This window comes from Erythrolamprus reginae, chromosome 1 (genome assembly GCF_031021105.1).
Source record: "Erythrolamprus reginae isolate rEryReg1 chromosome 1, rEryReg1.hap1, whole genome shotgun sequence".
Taxonomy (NCBI): domain Eukaryota; kingdom Metazoa; phylum Chordata; class Lepidosauria; order Squamata; family Dipsadidae; genus Erythrolamprus; species Erythrolamprus reginae.
The window spans coordinates 381,640,446-381,654,161 of record NC_091950.1 but is presented as its reverse complement, the minus strand read 5'-3'; the positions used below and the strand labels follow the sequence as shown (position 1 = coordinate 381,654,161).

General features: G+C 35.1%; 1 protein-coding gene across 3 annotated transcripts in view; it reads right to left on the bottom strand.

Annotated features, from left to right (window-relative positions):
* EML6 (EMAP like 6) overlaps nucleotides 1–13,716 on the bottom strand; it is a 123,822-nt gene that overhangs the window by 54,951 nt on the left and 55,155 nt on the right. For all 3 annotated transcript variants that reach the window (XM_070734772.1, XM_070734771.1, XM_070734773.1), the window contains 6 exons: nucleotides 12,989–13,175; nucleotides 10,577–10,682; nucleotides 9,681–9,774; nucleotides 4,635–4,735; nucleotides 3,138–3,340; nucleotides 2,429–2,540 (listed from right to left, as the gene is read on the bottom strand). In XM_070734772.1, the coding sequence (XP_070590873.1) occupies nucleotides 2,429–2,540; nucleotides 3,138–3,340; nucleotides 4,635–4,735; nucleotides 9,681–9,774; nucleotides 10,577–10,682; nucleotides 12,989–13,175 (803 nt within the window). The remainder of the gene's footprint in view (nucleotides 1–2,428; nucleotides 2,541–3,137; nucleotides 3,341–4,634; nucleotides 4,736–9,680; nucleotides 9,775–10,576; nucleotides 10,683–12,988; nucleotides 13,176–13,716) is intronic.

The following is a 13,716-nucleotide window of genomic DNA, read 5'->3' as shown; positions in this document are numbered from 1 at the left end:
TGGTAAAATGGTATGGTGGTGTATTGCCTTAGTCGAAAAATTAACATATGAACCAAAATCAACTGAAGAAAATAAATGAGAAAATGATTGTGCATGATATCATTTTATAAATTTTCGTCCAGTCTCCCTCCTCTCCTTTTGCAATTATGGTCTTGGGGTAAATTGATTATCTCGACCCTTTTCAGTCAGGTTTCAGGCCTGGATACAGAACCAAAATGGCATTGGTTACACTAGTACATAATCTCTGGTCTTCCTTTGGGCCTATTTAGGGAGATGGAGGTGGGTGGCATAGTTTGGTAGTGATTCACTTCTTTTTCCCTAAGACAGGCCCTAATTGGTGTTAATAAGGAGAAGTTCAGCTCACAGACCCTGCTTTGTGTGGTGCCAAAGGGATCTGTGTTCTTTCCTCTCCATTTTAACATCTACATGTTACTGTGGATGAGGCATCACCAGTACACTTATGATACACAATTATATACTACATTTCCATCCCGATTGAAGTGAGTGATGCAGTAGATGTGCTTTCTTTGTGCCTGGAGGCTGTGGGACATGGATAGGGAAGAACAGACTTCAATTGAACCTTGGTAAAAATGGAATGGCTGTGGGTGGACCCCTATGTATCCAAGAGTTTATCATCTTTGTCTAGGATGGGAATGCATTATCCCAAACAGACCAAGTGCATTAGGGGTCCTCTTGGATTCATGGCTCCTACTCAAAGAGCAACTGGCAGTTGTGGCTATGTGAAATATCACTGTTTGTATAATTATTATATAACCGTAATAATATAGAAGGAGATAAAAATAAACAATTGCTTTGAGATTTGATCCATATTCATTTTTTCAATATTACCAAACCTTCTCAACATACCGGTACTTATTTTGCTCTGGTAACTCACTTTTGTATTAAATTCAGGTTCAATACTCATTCATTTTTTACCCTATCTCTTTTTTTTTTTCCATCTGCATTTCTTAAATATCTCATTCTGTGTTCAACTTATTTTATGTTGACATATATAACTCAAACTTTATATAAGAAAGTAGACAAAAACTTATTTCATGCAGTAATTTTTATACACTTAATATTTATTTTTTACACCAAACCACCTTGTACTCACTATCTTTCTACCAATGGTTTATTCACATGATCATGAGGATGCTGTAGAGCTCGTAACTGTGAAAAATTCACATTTTTCAGTGCCATTGTAATTTTGAATGATCACTAAATGAACTTTTGTAAGTTGAAGACTACTTGTATTCTCTAAATCAATAAATATGTAGTACAGTGTTGGTGAACCTTTTCTGCACGGAGTGCTGAAATGGGAGTGTATGCATGTGTGCCAGAAATCAGAAGACTAGGTGGCCGGTGGGCATGCACACACCGGAAACTGGAATATCATATTCTCGGTGTGTGCATGTACACCAGGTGGCCGCTCTTCTGATTTCCAGTGCTCCCACATGCATGAAGACAAGCTGGCTTGTCTACTGGTTCCTGAAGAGCAATAGGCACCAGCTTGTGTGCCCGGAGAGTTGGCTCTGCGTGCTACTTCCAGGATGTGTATCATAGGTTGGCCTCACAGACATAGTATATTTTCTTTCTCATATTCATATATATCTTAACACCTGTTGAGAATAAAAAATCTGGTCATTACACCTCCACGTTAGCTAAAACTCAACTGCACTTCTCAAATTTTGCTCCTTATAACCTTTTGTATCCTTTCAATCAGAATTCTGCCAAACACTGTTCCAGTCAAAAAAGAAGAGATTGTTTCAAGGATAAATAAATTCTTAATAAACATTGATTGAACAAAAAATGAAAGACCATTGCGAAAAGAAGTACATTCCAATTTTCTGATTTTATAGTGAGAATGAATGCGGACTAAATTGCAAAACAAATATATGAAGAATGAATGTTCAAGAGGAAGGCCAAGAAAGCTGTTGGAAGAAGCTGATGAGATTCTCATCATGTGTAAAGAATATAATGCAGTATATGTATGCAGAGGAAGCAGATATAATTTACAAGAATAGAAAGGTCTGGAGAGGTATAAAAGTGTTGCTATAAATTAGATTTAATTATATTTTTCTCTCTTGCCTCCTGCCTTTGATTCCTTGTTACCTCTCGCTCTTTATTTTCATGACACTACTTATGGCAAAAAGCTATAGCATAATTTCCATGAACTCCATACCTTTCAGTCTTCGTATAATTAGGTGATTATTCATAATGGCTGAAGCATAAATTATTGGTAATAACTCCCAAACTTAAGCAAATCAACCATCTGCCGGTAATCTTGAGATTCGCTTTATAGAACAATGCAGAACTGGTGGTCTTGGAAGAGGTTATTACAGATTCACTAGGATTTTTCGATGCATCTTCATATGTTTTATTATAAGCAGTCTTTATTTCTGTCTATTGTAATTTAGATTAGTTATACCTTTAGACCCAGGAGAGAGTGCTGCTCTTTTGATGGCATATGTCTTCAAGCACCTTTCAAATGTATCATCCCAAAGTGCCACAACACCATCCTTCCCACCTGTCACAAAGCCCTGTACAGAAATAGATTTATAGATCTTCTTATTACATTGACAATATAAAGTTAGGTGATAAAAAATTAATGTCACTGAATTACAAAATGAAATGCATTCATTCACACGATTCTGCAAATCCTGTCTCTAGAAGCTTGCTGATGTTTCCCTTTTATCTATGAATGATGCTCTTTTGGCTATGATAATCTGAACATCAAATATTGAAAGAATGATTGTAAAATCATAAATACACTGTGTCTAACGGCTACATTAATTAAGATTACTATTTTAATGTTCAAAACAGCATTTATTTACTTCCAAATGCAAAAAGTATCCTTGGATTGGCTTACTGAAAACAGGGATGAGAAATTTACAGTACTTATCCAGTTCAAATACTATTCTGGGATATTTAATGCCAAAATTTACCCAAACTATGTATGCATACTTAAACACGTCAGTTTTGTAAGTAAAAAGGTGCTTTGGAGCATACAGAATACCCGTTGGTAACTAAACCAAATATTTTGTTTCCTGAGTTAACATTGCAGTGGCTGGAAATAGCTGCATAATCCCATGAAAAGATGCAGCTGATTTACAGAGTTGCAGGCAAGACCATTTTACCTTATCCAAAGCATGCATGGCAAATACAGGCCCATCATGAGCTTTTACTGTCTTAACCAACAAAACATCTTTCCAGATGTAAATATCTCCAGTTGCAGATCCAGAGAAAACGAGATCCTCTATCCGTCCATAGGAAATATTCATCATGGTTTCCTGTTTCCCAATATTTCCAAATACACCACGTTTTGAGGTAAAACCACCACCTGAATTGTTATGATAGACCAATAAGGATATTATAAATGATTGTATACATTTCAATTATCTATTACTAAAAACCAAAAGCTAGAAAGACAATTCTAGCTTTTCATGAACTGCATATCTTGAGGGAAACAAGGTTACAAGTTGATAGGCAGAATATGAAGGAAACATCCAAGTATAATTATACCTTTCATTACATATTGGGTAACGTTTTGCTAGGGGAAGGCATTATTTATTATTTTTAAATGTTTTTGATTTCTAAGCTGCAGAGGATATGATAATAATATGATCATGTCTTCAAAATGAAGAAAGATTTATGGTTTGGGGTAACTGGATTTTTCCAAAGACAAAACGAAATAAATCTTGTTACAGTGCTTTTATATTTTGGAGGGGGAAAAAGTCCTTTGGGATTGGGCAGCATAGAAGTCAAACAAACAAACAAACAAACAAACAAACAAATAAATAAATAAATAAATCCATTATTTTTTTGCCCCAGGCTGCCAAAATCTAATATCATGATTCTAAGGCATTTTAGGATCCATATAAAATGCGACAGGTACTGTAGATGTCTAGAGTCCTTTCACTTAGTGCTATCTGCAGAGCCCAATTTTATTTTATTTATGTATGTGTTTGTTAATTTATTCATGTCTCAGTTTTATAATTTTTATGTATAACTCAAGGTGGTGAATATATTCAAAACAATGTCTTCCTTCTGTTTTCTCCACAACAACCTTGTGAGGTGGCAGAGAGTAACTGGCTCAAAGTCACCTAGCTGTCCTTCATAGCTAAAGCCAAGCTTGAACTCATGATCTCCTGCTTTCAAACTTGGTGTCTTCACCAAGACTAAACTAAACTGGTTCTCCAATTGTCTGTCTGTCCATCTATTAATTTAAATTATAAATAAACTTATTAATATTATTATCATTATTAAATTTATTTGCCATTTCAAAGTAACTCTGGATGGGTTTAGTAACCCTCACCCTAACTTCACTATTGGATTGCCAGCATCCAGTCATCCAATAGGAATAGAACCAAGGGCTACTAAAAATTTCCTTAATATTTCACTAATTTTCCCATTTCTCTCGGCCAGCCCCCCCCTTTTTTTGACTCCTGAGAGATTCAAGCCATCACCATAAATCAAAACATCAACAATACATTTAGCTGTATATCAAGTATGTATGTCCTCAACAAGATAGCTAACAAACAGAATAGTCATTGGAAAATTTTGCTGTGTCTGTAATGGGAAACTAAACTATTTAAATCAACTTTTTGGTGAAGAAATAAGATAAATTCTACTACCTGTTTGTTGCCAAAATTTGATATGCTTTATTCCAACAGTCACCAGTTTATCAGGATGATGAGGGTTGCACTTTACTACGAAGAGCTTATCTTTGTGACCCCTGCAACATAATAAAGAATAAATGAATAGATTTTTGTACTATTATGCCAGTAACACCTTATTTTTTTTTTAAAAAGGATGTGGCACTTAACAGTAGTGTACATGTCTTCCAGCGCTATTGCTGGACAAATTAAAGGAGACAATTAGCATGTATTTTCACCTGTACATTATTAATGATTTTGAAACAGAAGGATTTTAAAACTCCAACTTAAAAGTTATTTTGACTAATTGTGGAGGCTAAAAAGTTCAAATGGTTCTGGCATCATTAGAACTTTTTACAAACAATAGAATTAATACAGAATTCTCTTAATACAATCAATATAATACTGCTAGTCCTTGAGTTATGATCACAATTGACCCCAAAATGTACGTTGCTAAGTGAAACGTTTGTTAAGTGAGTTTGCCCCATTTTAAGACTTTTCTTGCCACCATTGTTAAGTGAATCATTGCATTTATTAAGTTAGTAACAAGGTTGTTAAATTAATCTGGATTCCCCATTGACTTTGCTTGTCAGAAGGTTGCAAAAGCGGATCAAGTGATCCCAGGATACCGTCATAAACATGAGTCAGTTGCTAAGCATCTGAATTTTGATCCTGTGACCATGGAGAAGCTGCACTGGTCCTAAGTGTGAAAAACAGTCGTAAGTCATTTTTTTCAGTGCCATTGTAACTTTGAACGGTCACTAAATGAACTCTCATAAATTGAGAACTACCTGTAAATGACATAGTAATCCTTGTTGAATCCAATTTATACAATAAGATTCTCATACAAACAAATCAGTTTTATTTTAATTGGTTTCTCACTTCCAAAATAGTTGGCTTATAAATAGTACATCTCTGAAGGTATCATTCCTTAGTTAAATCTATTCAGTCTTGTTATTTTTATTTAAATAATAAAATTAATTAATTGGAAAGTACATGGTTACATGCTGATGTATTAGAGATATGGTTCAATAAAGGACTGCTCCATTCCAATTCATACTCTCATATTCAATTACTTTTAATAAAATCTTAATCTGCATGTTGAACAAAAATTAGGAAACTAATTAGGAACTGTTTCATCAAAATGCTTTTGAATAATTTATTGCTTATTTGGGAGGAGATCCAATTATATAACTCACTACATAAAATCCACTAATAAATAACTTGTAAGGGACAGCTATTCAGCTCTATTTGAATAAGGTCAAGACATATTAGCAGAAATGTGACATGGGTGACATTATTTATGAGAGCTAAATGTGTATCACTTTTAATCCATCAGGCAATAAATAAGAAGCTTTTAAAAATTTAAACCATATCAGATGAAATATAGCCTCCTACACCACATATTAGAATAGAATAAAAAGAACGGAAACTGCCACAGAAATATGCTACTTCCTAAAAAGAGAACACAACCCATTAGAAAATCAACGAAATACATGACCCAGTTTTTCGGAAATGCTTTGTTCATGCATGCAATTACTAAGTAAAACTATTAACCTTTCAAAAGTGAATGAAATCCAAGAATGCCAAGGAAGCATTTATTCAAGATGAGGATGAAAAAAAGATAAGCCTGGGGCACAACAGTGATTTTCAGAGAAAAGTCTTCCCTTTTAATACACCACTGAATTCAACAAAAGAAGAAATGTAGAATAGTTTGATTTAAATGATTTTGACTCAAGAAACAGCAAAATAATCTTTGAATGCCACAATAATTTGGATGCCAGGATGTAATTGTATACTATAAGAAAGGGCACAATGATTTTCATTATATTTCAGGTTGCATTATCTTTGTACTGTGACTTAGATTCTTTTAAATAGTCCCACAAACAGTGAAGGCAGATTTCAATGAGATGTGTAAGAAAAGGAGCTATAGTCTATCACAAATGAGTTCCATAATCATTTAAAGCTTTAAAGACGCTATAATTTCTGGCACACTGCCATTTTGCTATTTTTCCCTTCACAATTATTGTTGAAAACCTATTAATGAATTGTGTGTTGTTAGATACTATTTATCACACAATTCAGTGCTGCATATAAAATGGACAGCAAACAATGTCAAAGTTGTTTATCATTTACATTTCTAGTACTGTATGTTAAATGATGTATGCTACTCATAGTATAGCTACTGTAGGACAACTGGGAGAACAGGTGGCCATTTCCAATTGCTAGAATTCAAAGGACTTTTTGATTAATTTCAGTCTTCCAAAATCTAATCATTTGAGACTATTTTTTTTTAAAAAATGATACCTGGATGGACATGCACTTCTAATGCCATAGGTTAAAGACTGATTAAGAGTTATGGTAAATTGGAACACAAAATGTACAGTAACAGCACAGGAAAACTACAACCATTTGAAAAGTTATCATAAATGTTTCTTGGCTATACAGTGGTACCTCTACCGACAAAAGCCTCTACTTACGAACTTTTCTAGATAAGAACTGGGTGTTCAAGATTTTTTTGCCTCTTCTCAAGCAACCATTTTCCACTTACAAACCTGAGCCTCTGAAACTGTAACTGGAAAAGGCTGGGAGAACCTTCGTGGAGCCTCTCTAAGAATCTCCTGGGAGGAAACAGGGCCTCCACCCTCCCTGTGGTTTCCCCAATCGCACACATTATTTGCTTTTACATTGATTCCTATGGGAGAAATTGCTTCTTCTTACAAATGTTTCTACTTAAGGACCTGGTCATGGAAGAAATTAAGTTAGTAAGTAGAGGTACCACTTTATGAACAAGTGTGTTTTGTTTTCTTGACAACTGTAGAAAGGAAAGAGAACGGTTTTGAAGGATAAGAGGAAGAACTGCTGTCAAGGAAACATTCAAATGAAAATGAGCTTAGTCAGGCCAGGAATGTTGTCTTTGTTTAGTGACCACAATTCAGAGAGGCAACTCTATCACCGAGAAAAATAATTGCTAAGTGGAAAATTATATTACTGCAACAATACCTTCTTGTTCTGCACTCCACCATCCTTTGGAATGCTCATCTTGGGACTTAGATAATTAGCAAGAAAGGAATTAATGTTTGTAATTTTATTTATTCCAGAGGAGGAAGGACTGTTGGCCGCCTTAAAGCTGGCGGCGTTTGCAGTAGTGGCGGGAGCACTCAGGATGCCGGCAGCAGATCAGGGAAGGGTGGGTTGCTGGGTGTGCGTGGGCGGCCCCCCTTCCCAGCATGCCCTGCGCTCGTCGTGGGGCATGACGTGTTTCCGGGAGGTGGGTGGTGTTCCCAGGTATAAGTGCCACTCGCCTCCCCTTTCTGTGCAAATGCCGCCGGCCTGGCTTGCAGGCACCCACCTGCCCTCCCTTTGCAGCAGTGTGACTAGTGATCTTCTACCGGGGGCCGAGTAGGGATTTTTGGCGGCCGTTACACTATTAGATTTCGACCGCTTTTTCGCCTACTCCACACTGGTAGCAGGGGAGGGATCGGTTAGGGCGTGTCCGGCATCTGGTTCTATAGGTTTAGGTCAATTCAGCTGAATTTGGAACATTTACTTGAGCTCATATTCCTTTGGTCACGGGGAGGAGGTAAGGGGCGAAAAATTGGAAGAAACAGCAACTGTGTGATCTCCTTTGGGCACCTTTTAGAAGGTGATGGGCCGCTCCCAGCCATGGTTACAAGGCTCAACCGGCCCGGAAATGGAGGTGTGATGCCCTTGGGGCTCACCCACCACATGCCCAGAGACGACAACCTGGGTGGGTGAGTCTTCCCACATGCATGGGCATGGCAGGGAACAAGGGAGGGTCAAGTTCAAGTTCAAGGCCAAGGTAACCCTCCTTTGCTCAGCAGGGGCCTTTGCCCTAGAGTTGCTCAGAAATGTTTGAATGGTAGGTCTGTCCTCTTTCAGTTTTACCTCTGCAGGTCCTGATTTAAATTAATAAATGTCACCCATAAATCCCAGTTATGTGTCATGTGCTTACTCCACGTTCACCACAATTACAAGAGAGAAATCAGGCATACAATGAAAAATACACACTGAAAGTATGCCATAATCATGCTACATAAGAAGCATAAGGGGGAAGGGAGTGATTTCTGTAGGCAATTTTCCTGTGCTAAACCTACTTTCCTTTCTCACTGAATGGAGAGATTGGAGAGTGAAGCATTACAAGAAAATATGCAGGCACATAATGAGGGATACAGAGGACTGCTTGTGTAGCATGCTTGCGGCTGCTGGCATCAGTGCCTTGCTTCCCTTGTGTGCCTGTTTACTTTCTTGTAATCCCTTTCTCTCAAGTCTTTCTGCTCTGGAAGGGGGAAGTAAGAAAGACAATAGGTCAAGCACAGGATAATGCTTACTGACTGTAATAGAAATCACATGATCAAAAATTACCTGCAATGTAAGTAAATGCCTTTTACACAAAAATAAAGGGAGGTAGGGGTAAGCAAATTTAGACTTGCAAGATGCTGTTATTACAGCTTTATAATAAAAGTAATGCTGACCTACATAGTATTGCTTTTCTAGTCTTGTCTACTTTGAAGGCTGGCATTATAAATATAGTTTATAAAAAACCGTGAAAATTACAGGAAAATGAGAGGGAGAACAGTTTGAAGAATTAAATAAGCTGATTCCACACAGATGGGAACAATATATTATTTTGCAACAATACATTGCAAATTAGTTCTGTTCTTATCCTCAAAGTATATGGACAAAAACTGAGTATATGATGCTATTTCCTGCCATTTCATGTTCAACTTATATCTGACAGTATACCTAAGACTTAAATTGATGATTCCTGATAGTCTACGAAGAGGGGTGGCATACAAATCCAATAAATAATAATAACAACACATGAATGGATGTGATGTGCTCATACAAGGATGTGGGATATATGATGTGATCATTATCTCTCTTTCTATATTGGTCAACAGCATGCTTTTTTTTAAAAAACAACTCCTGAAACAGCAACAAAGAATGCTTGTATTATATAAAATATATACAACTATGGATGCAACATGATAGTATTCTTACCTGGTCACTGCCATCTTTTCTCCTTTTTTCCAGTCCCATAGTACAATGGTATGATTGTCATCTAATCCAATCGAAGCTAAGCATTTTCCATCAGCTGTACAAAACCAATTCATAGTTCATCATGAAATATCATGAAATGAAATGTGACAAATGTAATATTTATTGCATATTTTTGTTATGGTGCCAGAAATAAGGAAGTTGGATGTTTTATAATAATCAAACTTCCACAGTGACTTAATTTGTACTTAAGGTATTTCTTCCTCCTTCTCCTAACTATAATTATTCTAGAAAAGGACTTAGCAGTTCCCAAATTTTCCGTAGTTCAAGAACCAGTTTGAAAACATTATGGCTGCCTTTGGGAGTTCTGCCCATTCATAAAGTGGCTGTGATGGAGGTATAACCAATTTATACAAACACACATAAGGTTTAAGTGAGAAATCAAGTCAAGGAATGGTCCCCACAGACATGAAGTTAAGAACCTCAGTGATGGTGTTGTTAGGTTTTGTGACAAAGGCTTAACACAACTCAATTAAACTGAAAAGGCTAGCTATTGCCTGTTTGATGCTTCTATGTATGCTTCTTATAAGTGAAAATCAGGAAAGAAAACCAATAATTTTAAATAAAATAGTGTGCCCTCTGGACAGTTCACAACAAGCCTTGCTGCATGGTTTCTAGGTAGGATTTGTCTGTGAAGCTACAGTAGTTTCATGTACTTGAAAAGGGTGAGATTCTTCTTGCTATTCCAGAAAAAAGATTTTACTTAAATATTTTGAAATGCTATTTTGGAAGAGAGGAGAAGGGTATGATCTTTTACAGACAAAAATCATTTCAGTTACCATATAACTAAACAACATCATTTCCCATTCTAAAGCATTGTTCATTATATAGCAGCTCACCTGAAAAGTCAAGCGCACATATTCCTGTTTGGTGCTGGCCTCTTAGCAGTGACAAACATTTGAGTATCTGTATATCCCAAATGTGAATAGCAGCATCTCTCCCTACCTAAATAAGAGCAATTATTTTAGTTGTCATTTTAGTTGTAATAAGCAGAGATCCAAAATCATTCTGAAAAAAGGCAATTCGGATCTTTTGAAGATGTGGGAGATTCTAAGAAGGAAAATTAGAGTTGGATATTTGCTGCTTAATTTCTCAACCTTAATTTAATCTAAAAAAAACAGAGAAAAAGTGCTTGGCATCACCAATTCTACTGAATTATACCAATTCTATCTAAATGCCTTGCCCATCTTTCTATAACCAAACAAAATTAAGTATGTGACCTGCAATGGATTTTAAAATTCTCTGAACTGCATTACTGCATTTTATTTTTTTTAATCCTATTTTGTTTTTTATTGAAACTACAGAAATTATATTTTCCTATTACAAGATTGAATTGTCTCACTATCACAAAAACCTCCAAAACATTTTAGTTCATTTGAATTAGAACAGATACTAAATAATTTGAACATTTTAAAAACATGTCACTTATGTTACCTCTGACAAAATGAAGTTAGTCCTGGGATATAAAACAATAAGAAAATCCTAGCACTGTAGCATAGACTAAGAAATAATGCCAAAATTAAACCTGCATTCTTGTTAAAAAAATAAGCACATATACATCCATAAAATCAATTGTAATTGAATGTGATGGAAAAAACCCTTTATTTATTCTCCTAAAAACTGTATGAAACCTGTATTGAACATGTTTAGTTTCCTCATATTATTTTAACAACCTCACAATATTTAAATATGAATACGCTTTACTATATACAGTACATATGAATATGTTTTACCTTCTTTACTAAGACCTCTTATAATCCAAGACAACACAGTATCAAGAGTAGGTATTAGATAGAGATAGATTCTATCATATCTCAAGACTTAAAATGGATAGCTAACATAAAAATGTCATTAAAAAAGCACAACAAAGAATGTTCCTTCTGTGCCAACTCAGAAAGCTCAAACTGTCCAAAAAGCTGCTGATTCAGTTCTATAGAGGAATTATTGAGTCTGTCACCTGCAGCTCCATGACTTCAACGCATAATTAGAACTGCAGAAAAAATAATTGCTATCAACCTACCTTCCATTAAGAATCTGAATACTGAATACAAGTCAAAAAGCGGGCTGTGAAAATAACTACAGACCCCTCACATTCTAGACACAAATTGTTTCAACTTCAACTTTCAACCCTCAAAACGACACAATAGGGCACTGCACACCAGAACAATCACACACAAGGACAGTTTTTTTCCTAAATGCCAAAATTCTGCTTAACAACTAATTCCCCACAACACTGTCAAATAATTTACTAAGATTGTATTACTATCATTCTTCTCTTCCTTACTAATATCTATCTCTTCCTACTTATTATCATAACCATGTTGCTTGTATCTTTCAAGTTACGTTGTTTTTGTTTGTTTCCTAGTACAATTTGATAGATTATTAGTAATCTGGACTATCACTAAGTGTTGTATCTTTTTATTCTTGATGAATGTATTTTATTCTCCTTATGTACACTGAGAGCATAAACACCAAAGACAAATTCTTTGTGTGTACAATCACACTTGGCCAAAAAATTATTTTATTCTAATCTATTCTATTCTATTCTATTCTATTCTATTCTTTCTATTTCTATTATTTCTATGTCTATTTCTATTTCTATTCTAATGACAAGAGAGACTATAAAATCCACAAGCTATCTGGCTATGTAGAGATTCAAACTGGAAAATTTAATTTAGGCATTCTTTAGATTCAGGATGAATTCACTCCAGAGAGGAATGGGGAAGAGAGCAAAATTGGCAGCTATAAATTATCAACAACATAGCACAGCCAGAAAATAAGACAATGCAATTTGTGAATAAGGTTTTGTATTTCTGCATTCTGTATTTTTGGCATTCATTATTCTTCAATCTTTGTTTACAGCCCATTCCAAGTTTAAGTGAATTGCTTGTAAACCACTATTAAACTAATTGAACTACAATCCGCGTAATTTAGATTGTTATAAATATGTGCCAAACATTCAATTTCCTAGATTGTTTTTCACCTACTCACCCTCTGTTTTTTGGCAATTGAAATGCTAGGCTTCCTTTTTATCTAATTGGTATTAATATTATAATATAGTTTAACACTCCTTTTAGACAAAAAGAACATTCTATAATATTTTACTGGAGAACCCATTCAATAAAGCACTAAGATATATTCTTCTTAAATATATGGATTTATTTTTTAAATAAAATTAAAAATGCATATTGTGAAAAAATCTGTAATTTTTAACATTGATTTGCCATTGATCATATTTCTTCCATACTCACCTGTCCAGTAGCAACATAATCTTTCATAGGATGGATGGCAAGGCTGAGAATGTCATCATCATGACCAAGATATAGTCTTTGGGTGTGCTGCTGTCTATTATACACCACAGCAACAGCAGCAATATGATAGACCACTTCTCCAGTCTGAGTGTAGAATAAATTATTTCGACAATCATAGCCTCTATAACTGAAATCAATAGAAAAAAATCAACAGGTAAATAAGTTAACAAGATTCCTGACAGTTAAAGGAGCAAAGGATCATCTACCATGATCCTAGTATTATCATTTATATTTTATCATATTTTGCTGAAATTAAGAGGGCTTATTTCTAACCAATATTTATTTGTTTACCAAGAAATTAGATGGCCAAGTGACTCTAAGCAGCTTTCAGAAGTATTTCAAATACAAAACCCAATAAACCGTCACCCCGTTTGTGACAACAATCAAACAAGCCACTTCATCACCCTGGGGTTCCCAGGCCCACTGACAAAATATTCAGTGCCTTTCAAAAGAATATCCATTTTATCTTTTCAGGGATGATGCTCCATATATTAGGATGTAAGCTATTATATATTGTGATATCATCCCTAAGATAGTAGAATAATATAGTTGGTGTTTATATTGATTTAAATTTAAACTGAATTTATTTCAGTTTATACTTAAATCAATAATTCAATAAGGTTGATATTATTTATATTAAAATGTATTAGTTATATATTTTTATGCTG